At 60.8% G+C, this 26,180-nt stretch overlaps 3 protein-coding genes across 12 annotated transcripts in view; all 3 read right to left on the bottom strand.

Annotated features, from left to right (window-relative positions):
- TET3 (tet methylcytosine dioxygenase 3) overlaps nucleotides 1–16,395 on the bottom strand; it is a 32,827-nt gene extending 16,432 nt beyond the window's left edge. For 2 of the 7 annotated variants that reach the window (XR_012657395.1, XM_075074634.1), the window contains exons 1-2: nucleotides 16,222–16,395; nucleotides 14,433–14,620 (exon numbers count right to left, since the gene is read on the bottom strand). Coding sequence is in view for 3 of the 7 variants with exons in the window: in XM_075074634.1 (XP_074930735.1) it covers nucleotides 14,433–14,462 (30 nt within the window). In the remaining 4 variants the exon portion in view is untranslated. Of the gene's footprint in view, nucleotides 1–1,960; nucleotides 2,073–5,858; nucleotides 10,204–10,671; nucleotides 10,874–11,914; nucleotides 11,997–14,432; nucleotides 14,634–16,221 lie in introns of those variants that run through there. The other 5 variants (XM_075074635.1, XM_075074638.1, XM_075074636.1 and 2 more) reach the window with 5 other exon arrangements.
- A 517-nt stretch (nucleotides 16,396–16,912) lies between these two features.
- Nucleotides 16,913–19,870, bottom strand: DGUOK (deoxyguanosine kinase). Of its 3 annotated transcripts, none has more exons than XM_075074721.1 (7): nucleotides 19,769–19,870; nucleotides 19,310–19,422; nucleotides 19,042–19,223; nucleotides 18,550–18,680; nucleotides 17,876–17,991; nucleotides 17,643–17,742; nucleotides 16,913–17,440 (listed from the first exon to the last, which is right to left on the bottom strand). In XM_075074721.1, the coding sequence occupies exons 1-6, from the start codon at nucleotides 19,845–19,847 to the stop codon at nucleotides 17,674–17,676; spliced, it is 690 nt and encodes a 229-aa protein (XP_074930822.1). In that variant the 5' UTR covers nucleotides 19,848–19,870; the 3' UTR covers nucleotides 16,913–17,440; nucleotides 17,643–17,673. The 3 variants fall into 3 exon arrangements, with proteins under 3 accessions (XP_074930822.1, XP_074930821.1, XP_074930823.1); XM_075074720.1 differs by lacking the exon at nucleotides 18,550–18,680 and adding an exon at nucleotides 18,402–18,549 and having other exon boundaries at nucleotides 19,769–19,869; XM_075074722.1 differs by lacking the exons at nucleotides 18,550–18,680; nucleotides 19,310–19,422 and adding an exon at nucleotides 18,402–18,549 and having other exon boundaries at nucleotides 19,769–19,819.
- Nucleotides 19,871–20,402: 532 nt separating this feature from the next.
- ACTG2 (actin gamma 2, smooth muscle) lies at nucleotides 20,403–24,020 on the bottom strand. Of its 2 annotated transcripts, none has more exons than XM_075074716.1 (9): nucleotides 23,773–24,020; nucleotides 22,846–23,005; nucleotides 22,620–22,748; nucleotides 22,414–22,524; nucleotides 21,734–21,818; nucleotides 21,469–21,630; nucleotides 21,184–21,375; nucleotides 20,773–20,954; nucleotides 20,403–20,660 (listed from the first exon to the last, which is right to left on the bottom strand). In XM_075074716.1, exons 2-9 carry the CDS (start codon nucleotides 22,969–22,971, stop codon nucleotides 20,517–20,519), a joined length of 1,131 nt encoding a protein of 376 aa, XP_074930817.1. In that variant the 5' UTR covers nucleotides 22,972–23,005; nucleotides 23,773–24,020; the 3' UTR covers nucleotides 20,403–20,516. The 2 variants fall into 2 exon arrangements, with proteins under 2 accessions (XP_074930817.1, XP_074930816.1); XM_075074715.1 differs by having other exon boundaries at nucleotides 22,846–23,017; nucleotides 23,773–24,009.
- Nucleotides 24,021–26,180: the final 2,160 nt, after the last annotated feature.

The following is a 26,180-nucleotide window of genomic DNA, read 5'->3' as shown; positions in this document are numbered from 1 at the left end:
TCTGTGTTCTGTGGCTCTCTCCCCCCTTAGCGGCGGGGATTTAGTGCTCTGGCGGCTGCGGGTGCTGGGCACTGGCAGTGTATTTAGCAGTTTGCCGATAACCAGGGGAGCTTCCTGCAAGCTAAAAATACAGCAAAGTTCGCTAGAAAAAAACTATGACAAAGCAAGCAAAGGCTGTGGGCAGAGCTTCCTGCCTCCGGACGGTGCCAGCACCGGCTCGTGGGAAGGATCCGCAGCCCAGCTTTGTCGGGAGACCCCAAGTTATGGGGAGACCCCAAGTTACAGCTCGGTCCGTGTGCGGTTGTTGGTGGTGGAGCCACGTTTAACCCTCCAGCCACCAGCCCCACAGCCTCGGCACAGGCGTCCTTCGGGGCAAGAGGGTGAGCAAAGCTGCATGCTTGAGCGTGGCTGGTTTCTACACCAGAGATAAACACACTGCTGACTGCGGCAAAACTCCAGCAAAACGGGGGAGGAACCACTGCCAGCACGATTATATCCCAAAAATCCCCCTTCCCCGGGGGTAAAACCTCCCAGGGGAGCACAGCACCGGTGCAAATCACCGCAGCCCTGCTCTGGCAAGGGCTCACCCTGGTGCTGCCACGGCTTTATAGACGCTCCGGCTTCCGTCCCTTTGCAGCATCCCTGGAGCCGAGCGACCGAGGTGCAAGCGATGGGACCGGTCCATCAGATCTGGCGAGCAAGTGCTTCACCGACGGCTTGTGCCGTGTGCCGGCAAAACAGCAGCCCGGGCAGGACGGGGACAACATGCCGCCCCCGCTCTCCTTTGCAAACCAAGGAAGAAACAGCCTCACCCGTCCTTCCTACACCGTCATCTTCCTCCTCCTCCCCAGCCAAAAGGGTTTTTCCCATGTGGTGCACAGTGGCAGGGAGAAAAATGCCCCCCAGCCCCCTCCAAGTCCTCGGGGGGGGACACACTTGTCCCCCAAAGCGTCCCCGGCATCGCGGTGGTGACGCCAGCCCAGAGAAACGATGACAAACCTGTTTTGCTCTGGGTGGGGAGCGTACGCCGGCCCCAAGGGTTTACCCAGGGAGGGGGAGGGAACCTGCTGGGTCAGGGCAGGGGAAGCCCCGAAAACCAGCCGCGGGGCTGGGGCGGCACCTTGGGCTGCTCCATCCCATAAACTGGGTTATCGACCCAGGCTGGGGATGCAGGAAAATAGTTCACCCTGGGAAAGCAAGGCAGGAGCAATCACCCCCTGTGGCTCCTAAAGGGTTAATCCAAAAACCACAACCTTCCCTGAAATCAGTTGGGGAAAAAATAATATATATACACACACATATATATAAAAAAACCCTAGAATTATTTTTTTCCTGGCTCTCTCATCCAGCTCCTTTTGTTCCTGGCCCAGCAGGCTGAGAGATGGAAAGACCTCGCAGCTTCTCCCCAAAAATCGATCCCCCCTCCTCCCCCACCCCGACTCGCTCCGGCAGCATCAGCAGAAATCCCTCCGTTGCCGCTGTGGGCGCCTATTCCTCTGCGCCTCGGCCCGTTTTCCCCGGAAAATGCGCTGCCTGCCCAAACCTCCTTCCATTCACCCCAGGAAAGAATAAACGCTGGGGAGGGGGAAGGGAAATAAAATAAAGAGAAAACCAAGTGCTTTGGTTCGGGTTAGCTCAGCTCCTGCGTGGTCCCTTCTGCATCCTCCAGGTGCTATAAAAGGGGAAAAATCCCCCTGAGTATGAAGACATATATTTTTTTAACCTTTTTCCTGTTTTTTTTTTTATTTTTTTCCCCTTTTTAAATGCCTTAAGCAGAGGGAAGGGAGGAGGAAAAAAAAAAACAACCACACACGCAGAGCCCAGCTTGGAGGCTTTCCAGCCTGGGCTGCGCTCCCTGGGACTAGTCCGGAGCCGTTTATAACCCGGCGAGTGCCGGGGGGGAGCCCCGGCAGGGGCACGGTGCCGGATTCGGGTACGGCTCTGGCTGGGCAGCACTTACGTGTGCGGGGCAGGAGGCGAAGCCGGAGGCGACTGCGGGACCGTCCGGGGAGGAAAGACGAAACGAGTTGTTCAAGCCTCAGCCGCCCCGGCCCTCCCCGCCCCCTGCAAAACCAGCTGGAGGAGCCATTAGCCCCGGCGCTGCGCGCACGTAGGGACGGACGGACGGACGGCGGAGGGCCCCACGCCGGCCCCCACAGCCCGCTGGCACTGACCGGGCCCCGAAAGGCTCCTCGAGACCCCGTGGGGGGACATGGGGGGGACCCTGGCCCCGCGAGCTGGTGGGGAGGGACAGCCACAGCTCCGCTGGCTCCGGTGGGGAATCGCAACCCCCGCCACCGCTGGCCCTATACATGCTGCTGCCCTATAGATACAGTGACCCACATATCCAGCAACCTGCATATTCAGCAATCTTATACATCTAACAACCCTATATATTCAGAAACCCTGTGTAATCAGCAACCTATATATTCTGCAGTCTTATATATTCAACAGCCCCACACATATAGCAGTTCTATATATCCAGCAACACTATATATCTTGCAATCTTATACATTCAACAACCCTATATATCCAGCAGCCCTCTATAATCAGCAATCTTATACATCCAGCAACCTGCACATCCAGTAACCCCATATACCCAGCAGCACGTTATATCCAGCAACTTATATATTCTGCAATCCCGTATATCCGGCAGACCTATATATCCAGCAGCTCTAAGCACTCAGCAACCCTAAATACCCGAGTCTTATACAGCCAGCAACCCTATATAGCCAGCGACCCTATACAGCCAGCAGTGTATACATCCAGCAGCCCTACACATCTAGCAGTCTGTATACCCAACAGCCTTATATAATCAGCAATCTTATACATCCAGCAGCCTTATACATCCAGTAACCCTATATATCCAGTGACCTATACACCCAACAACACTATATGGCCAGCAGTCTGTAGATCCTATAGTCTATATTTTAAATTATTACTTTCAACGTTTCCGCTGGGCTGTAAGAAAAAGGAACTAAACCCACCCAAAGCCAACATGGGAAGAGGTTTCTCATCCCTCGTCCCCCAAAAACACCTGCTCCCCCTCACCAGGGCCCCCAAAATTCCCCCCTATAAATATTTTGGGAGTTTATTAAACCCCTTGGCAGGAGCCAAATGGCTCAGCTGCAGAGAACGGAGCAACTCAGCACACGCAAAGCAGCTTGGAAGGCACCGCTTGGTGTCATCCCACTGCAAAAAATACTCAGTTTTTATTATAAGTGCAGAATTTGGCAGCCAGAGGGAAGCGGAGGAAGGCTGGACCCCACCAGTGGGGACGCCGAACCCTTCCCAGTGGCATCTGGGCAGCGGGGGGGGGGGGGCACAACGCCGTGTGCCGGGGCTGCGGCGAGGGCACGGCGGGGTGTTTGGGAGGTCAGCGGGTGCCGCTGCCAGCCACCGGCACGGGCCGGCCAAGAGGCAGGAGGCAGCTTGGCTGCCGGCCCTGCGCCGCGCCGGTGGAGCCCGGCCAGCCCCGGCACTCGGCTTGTGGTTTTCCTCCTCTGGCAACAGCTCCAGGGATCCTCCGTCAGGACGGCGGGTTGGGGGGCACCGCCGGGGGGAAGCCCCGAGCATCCCTGAGTACCGGAGACCCTGCAATAACAAACCACCTGGCCGGTGTCACCGAAGGGTTTTGCCGGGAAAGGAGATGCTGCTGAAATCGCGCACACCCCCTGCCCTGGGGACTGATGCTCCTGGGGGGACCGCCTTGCCTCACCGGACCCCAAGAGATGGAAAAAAACCCCTCTTGATCCCAAACCACCCCCAGGTACCACCGGGGGCGACACCGAGGAGGAGCCAAACGGTGCAGATACCCTAAATCCATGCTCAACGCCCCCAAAAATGGAAAATAAAGGAAATCTGGGAAGCCCGAGCACCGGGTCAGACCCACAACAGCCCCTGGCTCCCCCCTGGCTCCCCCCAGGCTGGGGTACCCACCGTGCCGGCTTGCGGCCCCACTGCCTCCCGGCGCCGCGGGCGGCCGCGGCTGCCTCTCCCGCCTTGTTTTCCAAGCTGTTTCCATGGCCCCGGCTGACCCCGGCGCTGGGTCTGAGCTGCTTGCTCCTGTCCTCATTTAGCCCGGAGAAAAGCCGGAATAGCACCGATGCCGAGGGAGCTGAGCTGATTTACGCTGCGGGAAGCCTGGCTCTGGTGTACACGAGCCCCGGGAGCACTTTCAGGGACCCCTGTAGCCATTACCCCGCTCCGGACAGCGCTAGGGCAATTATTTCACCCCCTTTTCCTTCTCACTGGGGTACGATGAGCCAGTCGAACACGATGTAGTCCTGCTCAGAGCTCTTAGACCAGCACCCAGCTGGCACCAGGAACTTCAAAGGGAGGTGTAGGATCTTTTTCCAGGTGGAAAAAAATTTATTCCCATGCCCAACCTCCTCATTTCCTTCAGCAAAACGGTTTTCCTTTTTGGAGGGGCCACAGCAGGGCTGCTCGGGGCAGGGGTGCTCCAGGAAGGGATGCTCTGGGAAGGGATGCTTGAAGTGGGAATGCTCGGGGAGGGGAATGCTCGGGGAGGGGAATGCTCGGGGAAGGGATGTTTGGAATGGGGATGTTCAGGGTTGAGATGCTTGGGGTTGGGATGCTCGGAGCAGGAATGTTCCGAGCAGGGATGTTCAGCACTGGGGCCAGGCAAGCAAAGCCCCTGCGGATGCTCCCACGGGATGCTCCCACCGGAGCAGCTTTTGGGAAGCAAGCTGCCATGGCCAAGCCACGGCGCGCGTTCCCACTACAGTGTGTCTTCCCACCGCGGCGCGGAGCCGAGCCGGGAGCCGCCAGTTGGCGCGGGCAGGGCGAAAGGCTTGGCACGGTGCAGAGCCGTGTCAGGCTGCCGGCTCCGGCCGGGCAGGGAGGGAGGGAGCCGAGCTCTTGAAAGGGAAAAGGAGGGAAAAAAAAAAAACAAACCACGCGGCGCTATTTTTGTTTCTTGGAGCGGTTTTTTTCCTCAAACACAGCTGGCTCCTCTCGTGCCGGCACTCGGCTACCAGATTGGCGCCAGGGCCAGCTGGGCAAAGCCAAATCACCGGCTGGTGGGGAGCGGTGCCTGCCCCATCCCCAGGGAAGGGGAAGGAAGGAGGGGATAGGAAGGAAGGGGAAGAGGAACAGGAACGGGAAGAAGGTGAAGAAGCAGATAGGGAGGAAGAGGAAGGGGAAGAAGGGGAAGAGGAAGGGGAAGGGGGTCATAGGGAAAATGGGGAGGGAGGTGGGGAAGGGGAAGGGGAAGGAGAAAGTGAGGATGGGGAAGAAGGGGATAGGGAGAAAGGGAGAGAAAGAGGAAGAAGGAGGGAAAGGGGAAGAAGGGGAGAAAGAGGAAGAAGGGGAAGGAGGGGAGAAGAAAGGGGAAGAAGGGGAAGAAGGAGACAGGGTCAGGGAGGAAAAAGGACCGACCTGGGAAGGAAGAAGGAAGGGGGAAGCCCGTGGGCCACAGGAGAAAGGCCTGGGGCCTCGCCTTGCCTCTCGCCCAGCTCCAGCCCAGCCGCCCCCGCAGGGCTGGGTCGGATTTCGCAGCCCTGCTGCCAGCGTCCCCCACGGGACCAGGCTTGGTCCCCTCCCAGCCCCAGTGCCCCACCTCCACAGGGACATTTCCACCCTCTGGACTTGCTTTGCATTGCAAATCGGGGGGGAAAAGCCGGTTTTTGGGGAGAGAGGAGGAAAGCCACCTCACACCCATGCACTAACCATACTGCACCCCAGTTTCCAAGGCTTGGCCCTCCCAGTTTGAGCAGGGGTGGGTGTGGGGGGTGGAGGTTCCCACACCCTCCTGGCCCCTGGGTGCAAGTTGGGGATGTGCCCCCCAGCACCCTGGGTGCTCGGCTCCCCTCCAGCCCATCCCTGTCCCGTTGTACCTGGAGGATGCCGCGGCCGTCGTCCCCAGCCGTGGGGCTCCTTGCACCACCGCCGCCGTGCCACACAGCCCGACCTTCCAGCAGAGGAGGAGGAGAACCATGTGTGCCGCCGCCCTCCCGCCCGGCAAGCGCGGACAAGTCGGTGGTGCGATGGCCGGCGGGCAGGAGGCGGGAGACGAGTGGGAGCCCAGCCCTGCCCCGTCTGGGAGTAGGGAAAACGCCGGCTCTGCCAAACCCGGAGCTGGTTTCACCACCACGACCTGTCCCCCATGGGGAAAAGCATCTCATGGCAAGTGGGAGACACGACCCCTCTGGATGAAATCCCTTTTCTGACAGCTGGAGGAAGACGCATGGGGTGGAAAACACGTGCTGGCAGCACGGACACCAGCTTGGCACTGGCAAAACCATTTTGCAGCACGCTGTACAACAAAAAAACCCCTTTTGCTCCCCCAAAATTTAAAGCCCCTCCATCCCGGCTGCCTCCCCGGAGCCGGAGCTGCTGAGTCAGCACCGGCGCTGCTGAGTCACCGCAGCCACCTCAGCCCTGACGCCAACCGGCTCCGCGATGAGCTCAGCCGCGGGGGCTTCGGCACCTCCACGCTCACCAGCAAACGCGGCACCGGCACTGCTGGGCCCTAGGGAGCCACACGGCAAGGCTTTTGCCAGCACCTCTGCCTACATTTTGGGGTCTCACTGGCTTTTTCCCCCCCCGAAACCTCACCCATCACCAAAACCATGTCGATCAGCATCGCCTTGAATCCAAGGCTACCGAAACGTGGCCGCTGGCTGGGTGAAGAAGCCAGCAGCATTCCAGCTCTCCCACCCTCCAACCGGTGCCACAGTCCTCTCTGAAAACACCCCATCACGGCCTGCCCGTGAGCCGGGACGGCCGCCACAGTCGCCACCTGCATCCTCCACATCTCACTCGCCTAAAGACGAACGGGAACGATAAAAAAAGGGGAAAAAAAAATATCTAATTTCGCTTTTTTTCCCCCCGCTGGGGTCATCAGCACCGTGCGGGATGTGCCGACGCCGCCTCCGGCTTCCCCGGCCCGGTGACGGGGTTGATGACTCACGGGGAAGGAGGGGGGGGGGAAGCGGCGCGTGCACGGGGCCGTCATGTTTGTAAACCTAAAAAAAGCCATGTGCGGGCAGGCAGCGTGCTCCGGTCGGCAGCACCGGCTGCCAGCGGCTGCAGGCGAGGAGCACGGGGACGGGCAAGGGACAGGCAGCGGCTGCCTTCGTGCCAGCATCCCGACCGGGGAAGGCTTGGCGGGGCACCCGGCACGGGTGGGAGAAGTCGGCCCTGCTGCAAGGGCTTGCGTTGCGATGGTTTTAATTGGTGCGGCTTTAAATGCAGGGGCTTTAAATGTAACGGCGTTAAGTGCAAGGGTTTAAATGCAAAGGCTTTAAATGCAACAGTGTTAGATGCAACAGCTTTAGATGCAGCAACACCAACTGGGGTTTCTAAGAGGCTCAGGGTCTTTAAAGCCCTTCGCCGTGTTGCTGCTCATCCCCCTTCTGCACCCCATCGCCTTCCAGCACCGCATTTGCAACAGGCCGCAGCCCCCGGGCTGCTCCTCCACCCGTTTCGGCCAGGCTGGGAAGTGGGGTGCTGTGGTGACCGGGGCTGTGCCACCAGCATCCCCCAGCCGCCGCGCTGATGACTGCAGCAATTACAACTTGCTCCAATCCATTATTTTTTTTTTTTTTACAGCATTTTCAGGGCTTGGGGTGGTTCGGGTTTGTGGGTTTTTTTTTCCCCCTCATTTGGCTGTGATAGAAATTGCAGGCTCGGGAGCTCATGGTCCCCAGCTCCCCCGTTCGACAGCAAAATCTCATTTAATCAAAAGATGCGGTGACTGGATGTGCAGAAGCACTTCTCTCTTTCTTTTTTTTTTTCCCCTTAAGAACTGCCATTTTAGCTGTAGCAAACAAACACGCCGCATTGTCCCCGCGACACGACTCCCTCTGACAAGCCGGCAGAACCCTGCCTGCAAATCCCTGCTGCCTGCGCGCTGCCAGCCCTGTCCCACCACCGCTGAGCATCCCAGCTCCGGGGAAAAGGGGGTTTTGGCCCCAGGAGAGAGGAGAAAATTGGGGTTGAGCTCGGTTTGTGGGGCTGGCAGCAGAGTGGCGGGCAGATGTGGAGCGGGGACAGAGCTGATCACAGCTGTTTCACCTCCAGCCTCTTCCCGTTTCATTTCATCTCCCCTTGGATGCCGGCCCGGGGAGGGGGGAGATAAAAAAAAAGCTCTTTCATCCTCAAAAATGGTCTGGCACCCTCTTGCACCAAGCTCAAAGCAGCGAGATTAAAGAGCTGGCAGAGGAGGGGAGAGGGGGGACCAGTCCCCAGGAGGGCTGGGTTTGGGGTGCATCGCTCCCGTCCCAGCCCGCACCCCGAGCAGCGGTGGGGACAGCGAGGGGACGGCGACGGTGGGCTTCGATGCTGGCCCCTTCGCTGCCATTCTGTTAGAAAGGGTCCCTGCGTGCACATGGAGTGGGAGACACAGCGGGGACCCCGGCACGCGCGGGCAGGGTATGGGGACCCCATTGCCATAGAACGGGGACCGGGGCACATGCAGGCAGGGGGCCAAGGACCCCAATGGCATAGGGACAAGGACAAGGGAGGCCAGCACATGCAGGTAGGGGCCTGGGGACCCTGATGGCATGGGGACAGGGACCAGGGACCCCTGCACATGCAGGGAGGGGAGCAGGGACCCTAACGCTGCAGAAACAAGGAGCAGGGACGCTGGCATGCACAGGCAGGGGACAAGGGACACCACTGCCATAGGGATGGGGACACTGGCGCACATGAGCAGGGGACCAAGGACCCTGATGCAGTGGGGATGGGGACTGGGGAACTCCGACACACGTAGGTGGGGGGTCGGGAACCCCGATGCTATGGAGCCAGGACACACAATGCCATAGGGACAGGGGACCCTGGCACTCATAAGCAGGGGACTGAGGACCCCAGTGCCACATGGATGGGGACCAGAGACCCCAGCACATGCAGGCAGGGGCCCAGAGACCCTGATGCTGCGGGGGTGGGGACCAGGGACCCTGGCACACACAGGCAGGAAGCCGAATATCCCAGTACCACAGGGACAGGGACTGGGACACCAGCACATGCACAGTGCCATAGAGATGGGGACCAGGGACCCCAGCACAGGTGGGCAGGGGACAGAGGGCCCTGACGCTGTGGGGACAGGGACTGGGGACCCCAGCACATGCAGACAGGGAACCGGGGACCCCATGCTACGTGGACAGCTCGCTCCCAGTGTGCCAGCGCCAGGGGCGCACCAGGAAAGGCTTTTTGGGACACAGACCCGCAGCACAACCGCGCGTCCCAGAGGCACCGCACCACCGCTTCGCCACCCCCGTTCCCAGCAGAGCCAGCAATGCCCCACCAGAAAAGGCCAAAGTAGGGGGGTCAACGCATTTTGGTTTCCCGAGGTCCCATCTGCTCCTCCTCTGAACCGCCTCTCCCCTTAATTACCTGCGATAAAGGGTCCAGGTCGGTAATCCAAAAAACAAACCTCGTCACAGCTAATTAGGTGCCAAAGGCCAAGAGCAGGGCTTGTTTATGGGGCCACTGCAACAACCTGCAAGGACTCTGCTCCGGCGCTGCCCATCCCTCCCCAGCATGATGCAACCTGGGGGCCGCACCGGCGCTCACTGCATCCCAGCACCCCGCAGTCCCCAGCACCCCGGCATCTATGAAGGGATCTTATTTTGCAAAGCATCTGCGGATCCGGAGGCGGCTCCGGCGTTGGCGGGCAGGCGGGTGCACGCGCCGGCGCATCCCGGGTGCGAGATCAGAAGCATCCCCATCCCTCGAAAACACGTGGTGCCGAAGCCGCTCGCCGCAGACTCAAAACTTTGGGGCGGCCACGCGTTTCGGCAGGCTTTCCCTGACCTCGGCGATGTCCCCTGGTGCCACCAGCATCCGCAGCCAGTCGGATCGTGCCCACCGCCAAAACACGCCGCTCTTGGCACAGGGATAACCCAAATCACCGTCTCGGATGGCGAATGAGACCCCCCCCGAGGAGGACAAGCCGCCTTTTCTCCCCACTTCCATCCTGCCCCCGTTATTCCTGGCATGACGAAAAGCGGGGGGCCGACCTCACCGGACCCCATGTCCTCGTCATGGCGAGGGATGACAGCTGCCAGCGGCCGGGTTACGTCAGGGTGACGTCACGCCAGGGGAGCCTCATCGCCCTTGTTAGCATCACCCGCCGTACCTCTGAGCTCAGCACATTTAGGGGATGGAGGGAGGGGATTAATAAAAATAATAATTTTGTAAAAAAGCTGAAAAGCAACGGGGTGATAAAGATGCGGGCGGGGGGGGGGGTGGGGGGTGTCGCGTTAGGGCTTATTGTCAGCCTCCAGCTGCCCCCCCCCCAGGTGCTGGTGAGGAAGAAAAGGGCTAAAAAGAGGGGAAATGGGTAAAGCTGGAAAGCTGGGCCCCGCGGGCAGCGCCGGGGCCCGCCGGGCGGTGCGTGTCCCCCCCCCCGGCCCCGCCGCTTTGTCCTCCCGGCCCCGCCGCGCCTCCGCGCCCGCCGCTCCTCACCCGCGCCCGCGGAGCCCGAACACGCGCAAACACCGCGGGGCGGGGGGGGGGGGCAGACGGACGGACACACGGACACGGTTTCACCCCTTCCTCACCACCACCACCACCCCCCCCCAGTTCGCCCCCCCGGGGTTGCATGTCCGTGGGGGGAGATGCACGGGTGGGATGCCGGGGGGAAGCAAGGGGGGTGCGGGGGGGGGGGGATGCAGGGGGGGTATTTTGGGGAGGGGGGGTACTTACCTCGCCGCTCCCCCCGCCGCTGCCCCCTGGCAGCCCCCGCCGGGCCCCGGCACGGATCCGGCCCTCAGGAGGAAGCCATCTTGTCTCCCTCTCCTCCGCGCTCCCTCACCGCCGCCCTGCTGCAGCCGGGGGGGTGTTTGACCGGCGCATCTCTTCTTCCCCCCCTCCTCCTCCTCCTCGTCCTCCTCCTCGTCCTCCTCCTCCTTCCCCCTACGCGCAGCTCCCCCCCCACCCCACGCGTAACCCCCCCCACGCAGCGCGACACCGCCCGCCCGCTCCCCCCCGCCAGGGCCGGTCCCGGCCGCTGCGCAGGAGCGGGGGCGGCGGGGGGGGGGGACGCGACACACGGGGACACGGACACGGCGACACGGACTCGCAGGGGAGGCGCCTCCTCCCCACGCCGCGACCCCCCCACCCCCAAAAAATTGGGTAACAGGACCCTCAAACCCCGGTCCTGTTCCCACCCCCCCGGGAAACTGAGGCAGCAGCCCACGCTGGTGAGTGGGAGCAGCAGCACGCAGGGGCCGGACCCCCTTCAGCAGCCAGAGGATCCCCAAAACCACGCTTTGCCCCCCCAAAAAAATATTTTCCTGCCATTAAACCCCCAGTGCCCTCAACAATTTGGGGCCCTCATTAATTTGGGAACGTTGTTAATTTGGCAGCATCAGAGCTTTGCGAGGCTTAAATCCCGCACAAGAACCCCCGCGTCACCCTGCTGCCCCCTTCTCCCCAAAATGCAGGCCCCAGAAGAGAAAGGGGGGGGCATTTTCCCATGGGAAAAGGGGTGGGAATGGGCCGGCGAAAGGGTTAAGCCAGGGCTGGAGTCCTTAAAACAGCCCTGATGGGATCAGCTCCAGCTTTTCCAGCCCCAGTTGGGAGCTGGCAGGGCTCAGCAGGATGTACGCGTGTATTTGGGGTGGGGGGAGGAAAAAGGGGAGCGGGACAACTAATTCCCTCAAAGCCTCCCCCATCTGGGGCTTAGAGGTGATGCTCCTGGGAAGCTCCAGGTTTGGAGCTTTCCAAGCCTAGTCGCAGCCAAATCACCAGGAAAACTTCTACAAACTCAAAGGTCCCAACACTTTCCCAGGAGCATCCCAGTGAAAACTGTTTTCCAAAGGGATTTGCAGCAGGACTGACCCAAGGAGCCCCGGACCCGTGCAATGCCAGGAGGGATGGAGAAACCAGATGCTGCGTCCCAGCGGAAAATGCAACGACGGACCCGATATCCCCATCCCTGCGCTACTTGCTTGAGCTTGTCTCTTCCCCAAAAAGCCACGCGTGAGCCGAAAGCCCTATTGCAAGGCCAAGCCGGAGCCTGCCGGGATCCGACCTTTGCTCCAAGCAACGCAACTCCCACGGGAATAAATAGGATAAAGTGGTGCTGGGAACTGGGTTTCCCCTGGTTTCCCAATTTCCATTCTTGCACGATGGGCTGCAAACTCCCTTTGCCCGGCCAAGCGCGGCACCGCCACGCAACAGGTCTCTGCAAAAAACATTTGAGGGGTGGGATTTAATTAACGCAGACGCCTCCTTCCTCCCATCCTCCTCCTCCTCTGGCCGGACAGGGCAGCGCGTCCACCGGCATCCACCTGGCAATTTGCTCCCAAGCTGTTAATATCACAGGCAAGACCTGAAATATTTTCAGCAGAGGCATGGTAACAGCGAGCATCGCTCCGGATTAACCGAGGCCATCGCCCCGGCAGGCGGGTGACAGTCCGGCGGGTGACACTGCGATGCGCCGGCCGACAACGAAGGAAAACCCCAAGCCAGTCCTTCATCTCATCCATCACCCTGATGCTTTTTTTGGAGATGCCAGCCCCATTTTGGGGCAATTTCACGCCAGCGACGGAAAAACCTACCCCAATGCACCAGGGAAACCCCTCGAGATGGACAAATTTAGTAACTTTTTATTAGTAATGCTTTAAATGAGATTATCCCTAATCTCCAGCATTTGGCACCGAGACAGCCTGCCAAATTCAGTTAGGGGCTTTCATTTCCCACCGCCGGGGATACGCTGGGGATGTGCCGGGGACACTTTGTGCTGCATCACATCCTGCCACCACCTGGCAAAGGAGTTTTGGGGTCCTGGCATAGCTGTTCCTGCTGGGGTTTATTTAAGGTTTGTCCCCCCTCAAGCCGGGGAAGATGGGTCAGAGCATCCTCCCCTCCACCAGCCTCGATCTTTGCCGGGTGGTTTGGGTGGCTCTTGTCAGAACTGGCAGCTCCCCGGCGCTGAGCGAGGCTTTGCCGTATATTTTGCCGCGGCAGTGGTAATGAGTGGGTTCCCAAGACGTTGATTAGTTATGCAAATGCCAAAGGCATCGAGAGCCGCCCGGGGAGGGCGGGAGAGGGCCCAGCAGCGCTGCAGGATGGGGAGCGGAGCGAAACCTCAACCTCTGGCGTGTTCCCTCCTCCTCCTCTCCCAAAACCCTCGTGGATGGGGCCACATCACCCAGTGTGGAAACCAAACCCCAAGGGAGGCAGCACAAATGCGGCTCCATCGACGGAGGTGCGAGGGGAGATGCCGGCTTTCCCAGGCCCGGCCAAGCCGGAGGAACAGGCAGAACCGGTGCCGGGGAAAGGGGCTGGCTCCCTGGCTCGCTTTGTCTGCCAAACCACCCCGGGAAAGGTGCCAGGACATGAGAACCGCGGCACACCCCTTGCTCGGCCGCTGGCACCACCAGGACCAGCACAGGGTGGGCAGGGACCTGCCAGCGCTTGGGTCCCCAGGGGAATCCCACCGCTGCCGACCCCCGCTCCGGCAGCATCTTTATAAGCCATCTTTCTTAGCACGTCCACCCCAGAAAAGTGCCGGGGCTCAAATCCTCACTGTCAGCCGTTTTCGCCGGCGCTTTGCCAAGGACAAAGTCCTTCCTCCTGCCCTGCCATGTGCCAAGCGCCGTCCGAGCCGCCTGTCCCCACATCGCCCCACCAGCCATCCCAAGGGCAAAACCTGTCGGATGCAGCTCGGAGGCGCGAGGCGGCCGCTCGCACCCAAATACCCCAAAAAAGCAACGCAAGGGCAATTTTTTAAAGAGGCAAAAATCCTAAAAAAATAAACCCCAAGCAGATGTTCCCCCATCCCCACGTCTCCACTTCGGAGACACCCCCCCCAGCCGGAGCAGCCCCCTCATCCCGCTGCCTGCTTGGGCACGACGGGAGCGATATTAGAAATCCTGGTTACAACCGCCCCGGCCGGTAAAACCAGAAGTGCCAAAGGAAGGCGTTGTAATTTTTGGTGGAGAAAACGCCACGACTTGTTTGCTTGGCAATGCTCCGCGCGGGCATGGCTCTGCTCTCCCCGCACACCCCCTTCTTTTTGGGGACACACCCCCCCCTGCCCCCGCAACAGTACCCTGGTGGGTTTCATGAGGCATTTTGCTCTTTTATACCAAGAAATTCAATTCAAAGGTGGGTTTTGTCTCACGTGTCCCGCTGCCACCCACCCTACAGCGGCGTTTTGGGGACGCCCCAGGGACGGGCTGAGATTCTGGGGGGCGGTTTTAAGGCATCAAAAAGGCTTTTAAGGCAGCAGAAGGTTCCATTTCCCACGGAAATACCCTTAAAAAAATAAAACCATCAACCAACCAAGAACGGGCTTTCCCTGCCCACCCCAACACACTCCCTGACAAGTTACAGTGACGTTACAACCGACCCAAAGAGGCCACAAATCACCCCAAAAAGGTGAAGGTGACCTGGGAAGGGGACACACACACACACACACACACGGATGGGTTTGGGGGGGCTGGGGGAGCACTCACCTCCCGGCGAAGCCCCTCGCACCTCTCCATCTCACTCCTGAGGCGAACGTTAGATTTCAGGGCTCCCCCCTGCTCGGGGGGAGCAGGGAGAACCGGCAGCTGGGCTGGGCTGGCGGACGAACCGGGCGCCCGGCGAGAGGGACATAACGCCGTCACCGTCCCCCCCACCGTGGGGACGCTGGTGACTTCTGTGGGGACACAGACGAAGCCAAGTGAAGTACCCGGCTGACGTGAGTCGCCCCGACTTTTAATTTCCACGCCGTTTCCACCCCGGGGGCGGCCCCGCTGACTCCCCACCCCTCCTTCCCCCAAACTCCCACCAAAACGGGGTGCTGCTGCCTCCCCCTTATCCTCTTCCCTTAGTTTTTTTTTCCAACCCCATTTTGCTTTTTATTTTTCTTTTTCCCTTAAAAAGCCGCAGCTTCACACAACTTCACCCCGCCGCCGCACAACTTCAGCTGCACGCCGGCAACTTTCCGCCCCCCCCCCCCCCCCCCCATTTAGATATAAAGAGCATTACCGGAAAAAAGGGGTACGGCACCCCCTTGGAAACGGGGGGCCAGGTGGGTTCGCCCCGGAGCTAAGTGCATGCACGGTGGCGTGGGGCGTTGGGGGGAAGAAAAAGCGGGGTTGAAATGCGGTGGCAAATATCGTCCCCCCCAGCCCCGAGTGGGTGTCGCAGCGGAGCCGCACGTTGTTGCTGCTGCTGCTGCTGCTGCTGGTGCTTCCTTTGTTCTGCAGCACCCGCTCAGGGGGACCCGCCGGCCGGCCGGGGGGCTCGAGGCCAGCGCCCTGCGCCACCCCCCACAATGCTCTGCAGCAAGCAACCCCTCTGGCGTTATGGGGCGGGGGTGCGCTGCACCCCGGTGGTGGTGGAGGGTTTTGGGGGAAGCGGGGGCGGGGGGGGCTCTGAGTCGGGGAAGGGAGTTGTGGGGTTGTTATTGTCGGGTCGTTGCATGTGGGGGTGCAGCAGGTTGTTATTGTAGGGTCGTTGGATGTGGGGGTGCAGGGGGTTGTTATTGTAGGGTCGTTGGATGAGGGGGTGCAGGGGGTTGTTATTGTAGGGTCGTTGGATGAGGGGGTGCAGGGGGTTGTTATTGCAGGGTCGTTGGATGAGGGGGTGCAGGGGGTTGTTATTGTCGGGTCGTTGGATGTGGGGGTGCACGGGGTTGTTATTGTCGGGTCGTTGGATGTGGGGGTGCACGGGGTTGTTATTGTAGGGTCGTTGGATGTGGGGGTGCAGGGGGTTGTTATTGCAGGGTCGTTGGATGAGGGGGTGCAGGGGGTTGTTATTGTAGGGTCGTTGGATGTGGGGGTGCAGGGGGTTGTTATTGTCGGGTCGTTGGATGTGGGGGTGCAGGGGGTTGTTATTGCAGGGTCGTTGGATGAGGGGGTGCAGGGGGTTGTTATTGCAGGGTCGTTGGATGAGGGGGTGCAGGGGGTTGTTATTGCAGGGTCGTTGGATGTGGGGGTGCAGGGGGTTGTTATTGTAGGGTCGTTGGATGTGGGGGTGCAGCGGGTTGTTATTGTAGGGTCGTTGGATGAGGGGGTGCAGGGGGTTGTTATTGCAGGGTCGTTGGATGAGGGGGTGCAGGGGGTTGTTATTGCAGGGTCGTTGGATGTGGGGGTGCAGGGGGTTGTTATTGTAGGGTCGTTGGATGTGGGGGTGCAGCGGGTTGTTATTGTAGGGTCGTTGGATGAGGGGGTGCAGGGGGTTGTTATTGTAGGGTCGTTGGATGAGGGGGTGCAGGGGGTTGTTATTGTAGGGTTGTCAGCTGTGGGTCCATACCAGGTTGTTATTGTAGGGTCGTCGGACCTGGCTCCATGTCAGCGTCCCCGCTCTGTTGTTACTGTAGGGTCGCTGGTGGGTCCGTGCAGATCCTGCGCTGTTGTTATTGTGGGGTCGCTGGAGAAACCACCGAGGGTGGCAGCCCGGCTCCTGTGCCTCCCCCCGAGACCCTACTCCATAGCCCCCCCAATCCCTGCCCCATAGTCCCCCCAGTCCTCCCTCCCCGCCCCACACCCCCCACGCTGCCCCCCCGGTACCTCCCGGGCAGGTGCCCCTTACACGTGCTCAGCCCCGCCCCCTGCCGGCCCCGCCCCGCCCGTGTTTATGTAGGGTCGCACACCCCGCGCAGCCACCCCTGAAGGCACAGGGGGGCCGGGCCGCCATCCCCGCCCCACCTCCACCCTGGGGGGAATCCCCCCATCACCAAGGAGTCCCTCTAAAGAGCCACCCCCCACCCCACCCCCCCAGCCAAAACCACCCAGCATGTGCCAAATGCTGGTGGTTTTCCCCCAAACCCAGCCCAGCCTGGGTGGGCTGCCCCCCGCCCCCACCTCCACGGGGTCACCCCCACTCCCCCCGCCACAAACACCCCAAAATGGGAGGAACAACATCCCTCCACGGGACAGCACGCGCTGGAGGCCCCCCCCCGACTCCATGCTCCCCCCGGCCACAGCTCAAGACCCAGAAGAGCTCGATCTCACTTTTCTTTTTAATTTAAGGGAAAAAATTACATATTTAAAATAATAAAATATGGGGGTTGGCGTAACTCAAACACAAGCCATGATGATTTTCCATTGGAATTTAACCATTAAATCCACCGTACAGAGTATCCTTGGCTCTGACATCCCCGGCTGGGGAGGCCTACAGACGGGGAGGGGTTGCGGAGGCGACCTGGGCCCCCAAGCCCGCGGGGAGCACACCACGCCACCACACAGCTCATCACACCGCTGCGCCTCCAATTAGTTGCCTTAAAACCACCCCGTGCTATCAGTGCCTTAAATACATCCCTCGCCCAAAATAAAAGGGCTGAGGGGGACAGTTGGGGACCAGGACTCGTCCCTTGTTCTTGGTGTCGGGATCTCACAGCGGCGATGCCTGGTTCGTGGCTCCGCCGCGCGGTGCAGGTCCCGGTGAGCAGGGATGCTGCCGCCACCGCTCAGCGAGGGCCGGGGTGCGACAGCAAAGCTTCGGCTCGTAGTGCTGTTGCAAAAGCCTCCACCTGCAAGGAGAAGCTGACTGAGAGTGCGGCACTAGGATGGTGCAGGTTTAAACCAGCTTGGACCAAGGATGTAGAAATTATTTATTTTCCATGGGAAAATGAAGATGAGGTGGAGACTCAGAGATCAGCACCACTCCAACCACGGTGCCGGTGCTCCTGGCAGCAGGATGCCACCGAGCTGTGCCACCTCGGCCGTGCCCACCTGTGCCATGAGGACGTCCTGCATGGCCACATCATGCTCGAAGTCCTTGTCCACATCCAGCAGCAGGACGGGCACGTGCTTCATGCCCGCAAAGTGGACCCTGAAGAAGGGAGGGAGAGAAGGGATTACACCAAATAAACCCCCCAATCAGGGGCATCACCCAAAAACCATAGCTGGCCTGGGTGCCGGGGGCGGGGAGGGGGAAAGCACAGCAGGGATGGATTCAGACTCACTCCGTGGTCTTCTCCACCAGCCAGTGCTCGTGCTGGGCATGGAGCTGCTGCAGGTACTCCAGCTGGATCCCCCCCTCCTCGCTCCTCGCCCTCCGCCGCAGCCGCTCCAGGCACGTCTGTGCCCACACAGGAGACAGGAGGTTAACGGGATGCGGGAGAGATGGGGGGGTGACGGGAGAGATGGGGGGCTGACGGGAGGCTAACAGGGTGCAGGGGGAGACGGGAGGCTAATGGCGTGCCAGCGTCTGGCAAAGGAGCCCCGGAGCAGGGACTGCAGCCAGGCATTGGGCATCCCTGGGAGATGCTGCAGCCCCCCCCCTCCCCATAATGCACTCTAGGACCCATAGCAAAACTCCCTCTGACATTCCCATGGGAGTGGGAGCAGGCTCCGCTCCTCCAGGCCAGCAATTTCAGGTTAAAACCCAACATTCTGGCAATTCCAGAAGCTCGCTGGGCTCAAGAGCCAAACCAAACACCTGCCACATCCCACTCCACACTGAACACGGGGGCTCTTGCCGGCACCCACCTGCGGCGACGCCCGCAGGTAGAGGAAGCCATGGAGGGCGGCGCGGGCCCCCAGCTGCTGCAGGAGGAAGCCGTGCCAGTCCTGGTAAATGGCCCACTCCAGCGGCTGCAGGTGCCCGGCCTCAAAGAGATTCTTGGCAAAGACGTACCTGGAAAGGGACGGAGAGAGGGGACAGGGCAGCAGGCACCACCAGCATCGGGTCCTCCAAGCCATCCCCACGCACCGGTGGCTTCATGGCCATTTTTTTCTCCTTTGTTGCACCAACCAAGAACTGCAGGTCTTTAATTAAGGCGGAAATCCTTAATTTTGGTCTGAGCGATGTTGGGGGACACGCAGCCACCCGGCACGGCTCACTGCTACCCAGCCCATCCATCACCCGAGGGATTCCAAGCTGCCACCTGACATGGATGAGGATGGGGCAGCCGCAAGCAAAAATTATTTGGGGTACAACAAAGTTCCAAATTCTTTAACAAGCACGTTTCTATAATTAAGCATCGCTCCAGGCTCCGCTGGGCACAGCCGTGGGCTCTGCTTGCACCGGGGGTCCCAGGGGATACAACCAGGCCATGGGGATGCTCGTTATCCCATTTAATCCTTTCATCCCTCTTCTTTCCTATTTTAATTTGGGGGCGGCAGGTACCTGTCGCTGTAGATGGAGCGCTCGAAGACCCGCACAGGGTGGGGGATCCCGGGGAGCTGCTCGGGCGGGGGCTCCAGCATCGCCTTCAGCCGGCTGAGGCAGGAGAAGGTCTGGAAGGTGTAGGACCAGCGGGCTGGCTCCTGGTACATCATCTGGAGAAGGTTGGTGGAGCCCACGGACGCCTACGAAGGAAGAGACAGGGGATGAGGCCGTCCCACCGTGGCGTGGTGCCCAATGGTGCCGCGACGCAGCCGGTAGCCACTGTTACCTCCGCCGTGTTGCCCGCCGGCACCTTTCGCCATTGCGCCACAGGCTCGGTCACCAAGTGCCACTCGGGGAAGGTGGCACCCAGCAGCTTCAGGAAGGTCGATTTCCCCACGGCTGCGGGGAGCGGGGGGCAGCGCGGGTGAGCCTGGGTGGCCCCCCCACCCCGTCCCAGCTGCTGCCAGCGGGTAACGCAGGTTTTGTGAGTGCCCCCCCCACAAGCCGGGCAGCAAGAATAATTAATTACAGACATTAAATTGCACCCCGAGAGGCTTCAGGCTGCGCCCGCCCAAGCACGCCAAATCCCCCCACCTCTATCGCACCTCAAATCCTCCTGCCCCCCCCCCAGCCTCTTCCCCAGGCACAGCCCCCCCCCTACTTGCCCCCCCCACCCCAAAGGACACCGACCCTCCCCTTGTCACCCCGGGCACCCCCGTTATCCGCCGCCCCCCACCCCCGGTACCGATGTTCCCCTCCAGGGCCAGGCGCAGGACGGCCCCGCTCCGCCCCATCCCTCCACCGCTTCCGCCTTCCCGCGTCATATGCTAATTACATGGTAATGAGCGGCGCGCGCGCTGCCGCTCCGTGACGTCAACACGCGGGAAGGCGCGGCAGTAGGGACGGGAGGCGGGGGAGGGGGACGGTCGCTGAAGCACGCGCAGCGCTGGGGGTGGTATGGTAATTTATGCAAATGTAACTCCGCCCACAGGCTGTCCCAGCAGCGCTGGAGCGGGGACAGGGCGGGGCACCAGCATGGGGTCGGGGGTACGGATGAGGGGTCAGGGGCATCCACATGGGGCCGGGGGCATCCGTGTGACACTGGAGGCACCGACACGGGGTCAAGGGCACCGACACGGGGTCAAGGGCATCGACATGGGGTTGGAGGCATCAGCATGGGGTTGGGGGCCATAACAAGGGGTCAAGGCCATCAACATGGTGTTGAGGGCATCAAGGGGCAGCGTTGAGGGCATCAGCATGACATCAGGAGCACCAACATGAGGTTGGGGCTCCCCCACTCCTCCCCCCATTATCCTTAACCCTCCCCCCAAGCCCTCCCACCCCCCAACACCCCAAAATCTCCTGGAAAAGGGGCAGAGCCTGGAGAAAAGGTTTTAATGCACAGTGGGCGGCGGGGAGGAGCAGCAGGGACCGAGGAGGAGCGGGGGGCCCCAGCCCAGGTCCGGGGGGCCACCGCGGGGTGGGGAGGGGGCTTAGAAGCATTTTCGGTGGACGATGGAAGGTCCAGCCTCGTCGTACTCAGGTTTGCTGATCCACATCTGCTGGAAGGTGGAGAGGGACGCCAGGATGGAGCCGCCGATCCACACCGAGTACTTCCGCTCTGGTGGGGCGATGATCTGCCGAGACAGGAGCCATTAGGATGAACCCCTTGACAAACACACCCCCCAAAACCGGCACCAGGAGAGGATTTGGGGTGCTGGTGGCCATGGCTTTCCCACCACCACCTACTTTGATCTTCATAGTGCTGGGAGCCAGCGCCGTGATTTCCTTCTGCATACGGTCGGCGATGCCGGGGTACATGGTGGTGCCGCCAGACAACACATTGTTGGCGTAGAGGTCCTTGCGGATGTCGATATCGCACTTCATAATGGAGTTGTAGGTTGTCTCGTGGATACCGGCTGACTCCATGCCTGGGGTGGAAGGGGGCTGTCAGCACCCTGACCCCAACCCGTGCCTCCTCAGGGCTCCCCAAAAGAGCCATGGGGTCACCCATGGGTTTGTCCCCTCTATTTGGGGTGCAAAGTGTTTCGGGGACCCCTGATACACCTCTGCGGGACACCCATGGGAGCTGTTTGCCTGGTGGTGGGTGTGGGGGGCAACCACCTAAGGGAGAGCCAGGACAATTCGGGGTGGGCTCACCAATGAAGGAAGGTTGGAAGAGAGTCTCAGGGCAGCGGAAACGCTCGTTCCCGATGGTGATGACCTGCCCGTCAGGGAGCTCATAGCTCTTCTCCAGTGAGGAGGAGGAGGCAGCCGTGGCCATCTCATTCTCGAAGTCGAGGGCCACATAGCAGAGCTTCTCCTTGATGTCACGCACAATTTCCCGCTCGGCTATGGGAGACAATGGCAAAAAGGCTCACCCCGGTGCCGTGGCAGCACCGTGGGATCCCCTGTCACCCCGTACCCCCCTCCCCAGCCCTGTACCGGTGGTGACGAAGGAGTAGCCCCTCTCCGTAAGGATCTTCATGAGGTAGTCAGTGAGGTCGCGGCCGGCCAAGTCGAGACGCATGATGGCGTGGGGCAGAGCGTAGCCCTCGTAGATGGGCACGTTGTGGGTGACGCCATCCCCGGAGTCAAGGACGATGCCTGGGAAGGGGGGAGGAAGGTGAGGGAGGGGCCTTAAAGCTGGCTTGATCCCTTCCCCACCATGGATGGTCCCCGGGCGCTGGATGCTGCATGTCCTACTCACCGGTTGTGCGGCCAGAGGCGTAGAGGGAGAGGACAGCTTGGATGGCGACGTACATGGCAGGGACGTTAAAGGTTTCAAACATGATCTGGGAGGGAGGGTGAGAAGGGCAGAGGATTAGGGGTGAACGCGGGGGGCCCCCGTGGCATCCCACCCCAACCCACAGGGGCTGTGCCTTCCTGGAGAGATGGGGTCATTGTGTTGCACGGAAAAACACACGGATCGTTGCATTGCACGGAAAAATAGGTGGATTGTTGCATTGCATGGAAAAATAGGCGGATCAATGCATCGCACAGAACAACACACGGATCGCTGCGTCGCGCTGAAAAACACGTGGGTCAGTGCGTTGCAGGGAAAACCACGGGTCAATGCATCGCAAGGAAACGGGAGTCGCTGCATTGCACAGCAAATCACGTGGCTCTGTGCATTGCATGGAAAAACAACGTGGGTCAGCGCATTGCATGGCAAACCCTGCAGCTCCACGCGCTGCGGAGAAACCCGTGGCTCCACGTGAGCACGCCGCCAAGGGCTCTGACCTTACTAAAGCACCAAGCTTCACCCCACCGCCCGCACCTCCCCCCCCACGCTGGCCCCTCCTGGCTCACTAAACCCCAAAATCCTCCAGCCCCTCCCCTGGTTTTGGAGGGTCCATCCCCATCCCCGGAGGTCCTGCAGCACCTTACCTGGGTCATCTTCTCCCGGTTGGCCTTGGGGTTGAGGGGTGCCTCGGTGAGCAGGGTCGGGTGCTCCTCGGGGGCCACGCGCAGCTCGTTGTAGAAGGAGTGGTGCCAGATCTAAGGCGGGCAAAGGAGAATTGGGGTCTTACCCCAAGCTGAAGCCGGGGCCAGTACCTGCTCCCTGGCCTGGGGTGGCCCGGGGGGGGTCTCACCTTCTCCATGTCATCCCAGTTGGTGATGATGCCGTGCTCGATGGGGTACTTGAGCGTGAGGATACCCCTCTTGCTCTGCGCCTCGTCACCCACGTAGCTGTCTTTCTGCCCCATGCCTACCATGACACCCTAAGGCAGGTGAGAGAGATGGCCTCGTTAGCATCATTTTGGTGATTAAAGCAGGGTGGGGGGCTGCCGCTTGCCCCCCCCCACCCCCGGTACCCACCTGGTGCCGGGGCCGCCCCACGATGGACGGGAAGACGGCGCGGGGGGCATCATCACCGGCAAAGCCGGCTTTGCAGAGGCCAGAGCCGTTGTCGCAGACCAGGGCGGTGGTCTCCTCCTCGCACATGGTGGGGCTGGGAGCGGCTGGCGATCAGGGGGACCTGGGGGAAAAGCTGGGTTGAGGGGGGAAAACAGCATTAAAGAGTGGGTGGGGGAGAGGGTTACGCCGCGCCACCGCGTCCGGCTTTGGGTGTTGGAAGGGTCGGAGTCCTTGGGGATGTGCAGCCCTGCAAAATCCTCCGTGGGCTGTGCCGAGGGGCGGCTGCTGGCTCCGGCCCCGGTACGGCGATGCTGGGAGCGGGGTGATGCCCGTTCTCCATGGGTGCTGCTCCATGCCAATGCTGCTTCGCCATCCTTCGCCAGCCGGTGCCCGAAATGGGTGCCAAAGCCTCTTGCCTGCACTGTCCCCGGCTGATGTCCCCCAAGCGGGCAGGGGGAAGGTAGGCAATGCCCCCTCATCTGGTCCTGTCTCGGCAGCCCCTTGGCTGCTCTGCCCTCACATCCTTTCCCAAAATGGGAAAAAAAATAGCCCTTCCCAGGGGGTGCCCCCCTCCGGCGGTGGCTACACTCCCAAATCTGGAGTGAAGCAGGCAAAAACCTTGCAGAAGCCAAAAAAGAAAAAAAACCAAACCAAAATATCAGGGATTTCTGGAAAAGCGCAACCCGCTTTGGCCACAGCCCAGCTCTCGTCGCCTCCACAAAAGCCCCCGCCTGCGGGGTCGTGCCAGGGTTGGCACCCCCCCCGTGCCACGCAAAGCGCGTTGGGGCCACCCCATAAATGCTGGGGCACCCCAAAACCCCCCCTGGGGTGTTTTTCCTTCTCGTTCTCCTGCAAGCAAAAGGGAAACCAGGGCTGGGCAGTACTCACTGTGGACGCGAGAGCTCCTTTCCTCTGGGACCGAGTCCCGATGCGCCTTTGGTATAAATACCAGCGAGCCCGTGAAACCTCAGAGGCGGATCCTCTCTAAACAAAGACCCTAAATAGGCTAAATGATGGTGTGTTAGCCATATGGCCATATAAGGTGTTTTATTTCATTAAATTGACCTTGGACTGATGGTAGGACCCAGCACAGTTAATTATTGTAAGAAAAATGTATGCGGGGATGCTTGGGAGGCAACATCCCATTTGTGAGTCTGTTCCTTTTATGCTCCGCTCCGATAAACAAGTGAGACACAAGTCCTTATAAGTGACGGTCTCGGCAAAAAGGAGGTGGAAGCATCCTCAGTTCCTGGGGAGAGTGTGGAGAAACCCCACCCGGGTGGAGGTGGGTGCCGGGGCTCTGCTCTGAGGGGCACCCCGCAGCTGGGATGGGGATTTGGCATCACTGAGACACTAGAAATGCACTGGGTTGGTGCATCATTTCCTCCCAGCCTCAGTCCCCGCCGTGTCCCTGGCATCTGGCACCTTTGGGATGTCTCTCCCTGGGGTTTGCTCTCTCTCTGCCCCCATTTTTGGGCTTTTGGTGCCCCAATGCCCTTCATCCCCCAAATCCTCGGCTTAAGCAGGGCTGCGACTGGTGGGTCCAAGGCCAAGCCCTGTGTCATGGGAGCACCCAGCTCTCACTCTCTCCCCAAGAGGATTTTGGAGGCAAAATGAGCCCAGACCCACCAAGGGGTGATGCGGGTGTTGTCCCCTGGCGCCCCTGCCCGGATGCAGCACGGGGGGGGGGCCAGAGCCACCCCCAGCCCTGTGGATGCAGCCTTGGCAGGAGGTGAGCAGAGCCTCGGCAGCCTGCGGCCCTCGCGGAGGCCAACCAGCGGCTGCCAAACTCCCGGCTGCCTTTTTAAGGGCAATGGTCCTGCACTGGGGACTCTCCCTGAGCACCCAGGGCAGGGCGGAGGCAGGAGAGGTGCCCTGGAGCCACCACCCAGAGCTACGGGGACTCAGGTTGCAGAGGGAGAAACTGAGGCACGGGGTGCTGAGCTGCCTCCTGCTTTGCTTTGTGGGGTCCTGAGCTGTGCTCAGGGCAGGGGCATCAAAGCACTGGTGCAAGAATGAGGACCAAGAGCTGCAGGGTCCCACCACCACTAGAAGGGACCCAAGAGTCCTGGTGTTCCCCCCAGCCCTGGAGAGAGGGAGCAGACTCCAGGCTGTCACCCGTGGAACACAACAGGGACACGGCGTCTTCCCGGCACCGCCAGCCCACTCGCACCTCCAACAACGTCCCCAGTCAGTGGCTCTACCACAGTTATCCCCTGTCCTCCAGGAAAACCTCAGCATGCGGGGGCTGGATTTGTCCCTGGGTCCCCTGGCCGTGCACTTGTCGGTGTCCCCACCGCACGCGCCGAGCCCCGGGGACCTGCTGCCGCCTCGCATCCCAGCCTGGTTCCCTCAGTCCACTGCCAAACATGAGGTCACCGAGGCAAAAGGTTGCCATATATGACATGCTGAAAAAAACCCCCAAAACAATTAACCCCAAACCCAGCAGAGAGCAGGGAAAAAAAAAACGTGGGGGGGCGGGGTGGATGGAGGCAGCAGCCCATTCCCGTGCTGGGAGAGCCCCGCACAGAGGAGGCATGGCCATACCGGGGGGCTGCACGGAGCTGGTGGCAGGACCCCCTCCCACCTCAGGGTGGGGGGGGAGACTGTACCCAAAGCCACAGAGACCTCCGAACGCTGGGCTGGTGCAAACCACGGGGTATCAACCCGAGACCCCGCTCTGCAGCACCAAGTCACATTGCTTTCCTATCCCTGGCGTTTGCTCAGGGACAGGCAGGTCAGCTCCAAGCTCCCCATCCCTGCAGGACCCCCAAACGGACCCCACCCACAGCACCACAGCTAGCCGGGACGGCCCGGCCAGTTTGAAGCTGGGACCGCAGCGGCAAAGCCCCGGAGCTGGAGAGCAGGCGCGCAGCCTAAAAAGGAAAGGTTCGGCCACCACAGCCAATCCAGCTGCCAGCTCTGCTGGTGCTCGGCGGCCGCGGGGAGGGTGGCCGGTGGCCCCGGGATGCTCGCAGGAACGCCAAGCATCCCACGGCACAGGCGAGGCTGGCCCGGGCCAAGGACAAGAAGGGGGGCAATCCCTGGTTTGCCGTGAGATTTCAAAGTCCTGGCGCACAGGCCAGCCCTCGGCACCTCCGTATAAGGGTAACGTTTGTGCTTTAAACCTCTTGGGCTGGCGGTGGGGATGGACAAACCGGTGATGAGAGCTCGGGCAGGGGTTTGGGGCTGTTCCTAACCCTGAGGCAGAGATAAGCATCGCTCCCTGCCTGCAGGAAGCCCCCCTCCCCCAAAACATGCAACCCACGTTGCTGTGGAAATCAATCATTTCTGCA

Source organism: Phalacrocorax aristotelis, chromosome 24 (assembly GCF_949628215.1).
Source record: "Phalacrocorax aristotelis chromosome 24, bGulAri2.1, whole genome shotgun sequence".
Classification (NCBI taxonomy): Eukaryota; Metazoa; Chordata; class Aves; order Suliformes; family Phalacrocoracidae; genus Phalacrocorax; species Phalacrocorax aristotelis.
The sequence above is the reverse complement of the archived record's forward strand: the minus strand, read 5'-3'. Positions and strand labels throughout refer to the sequence as shown.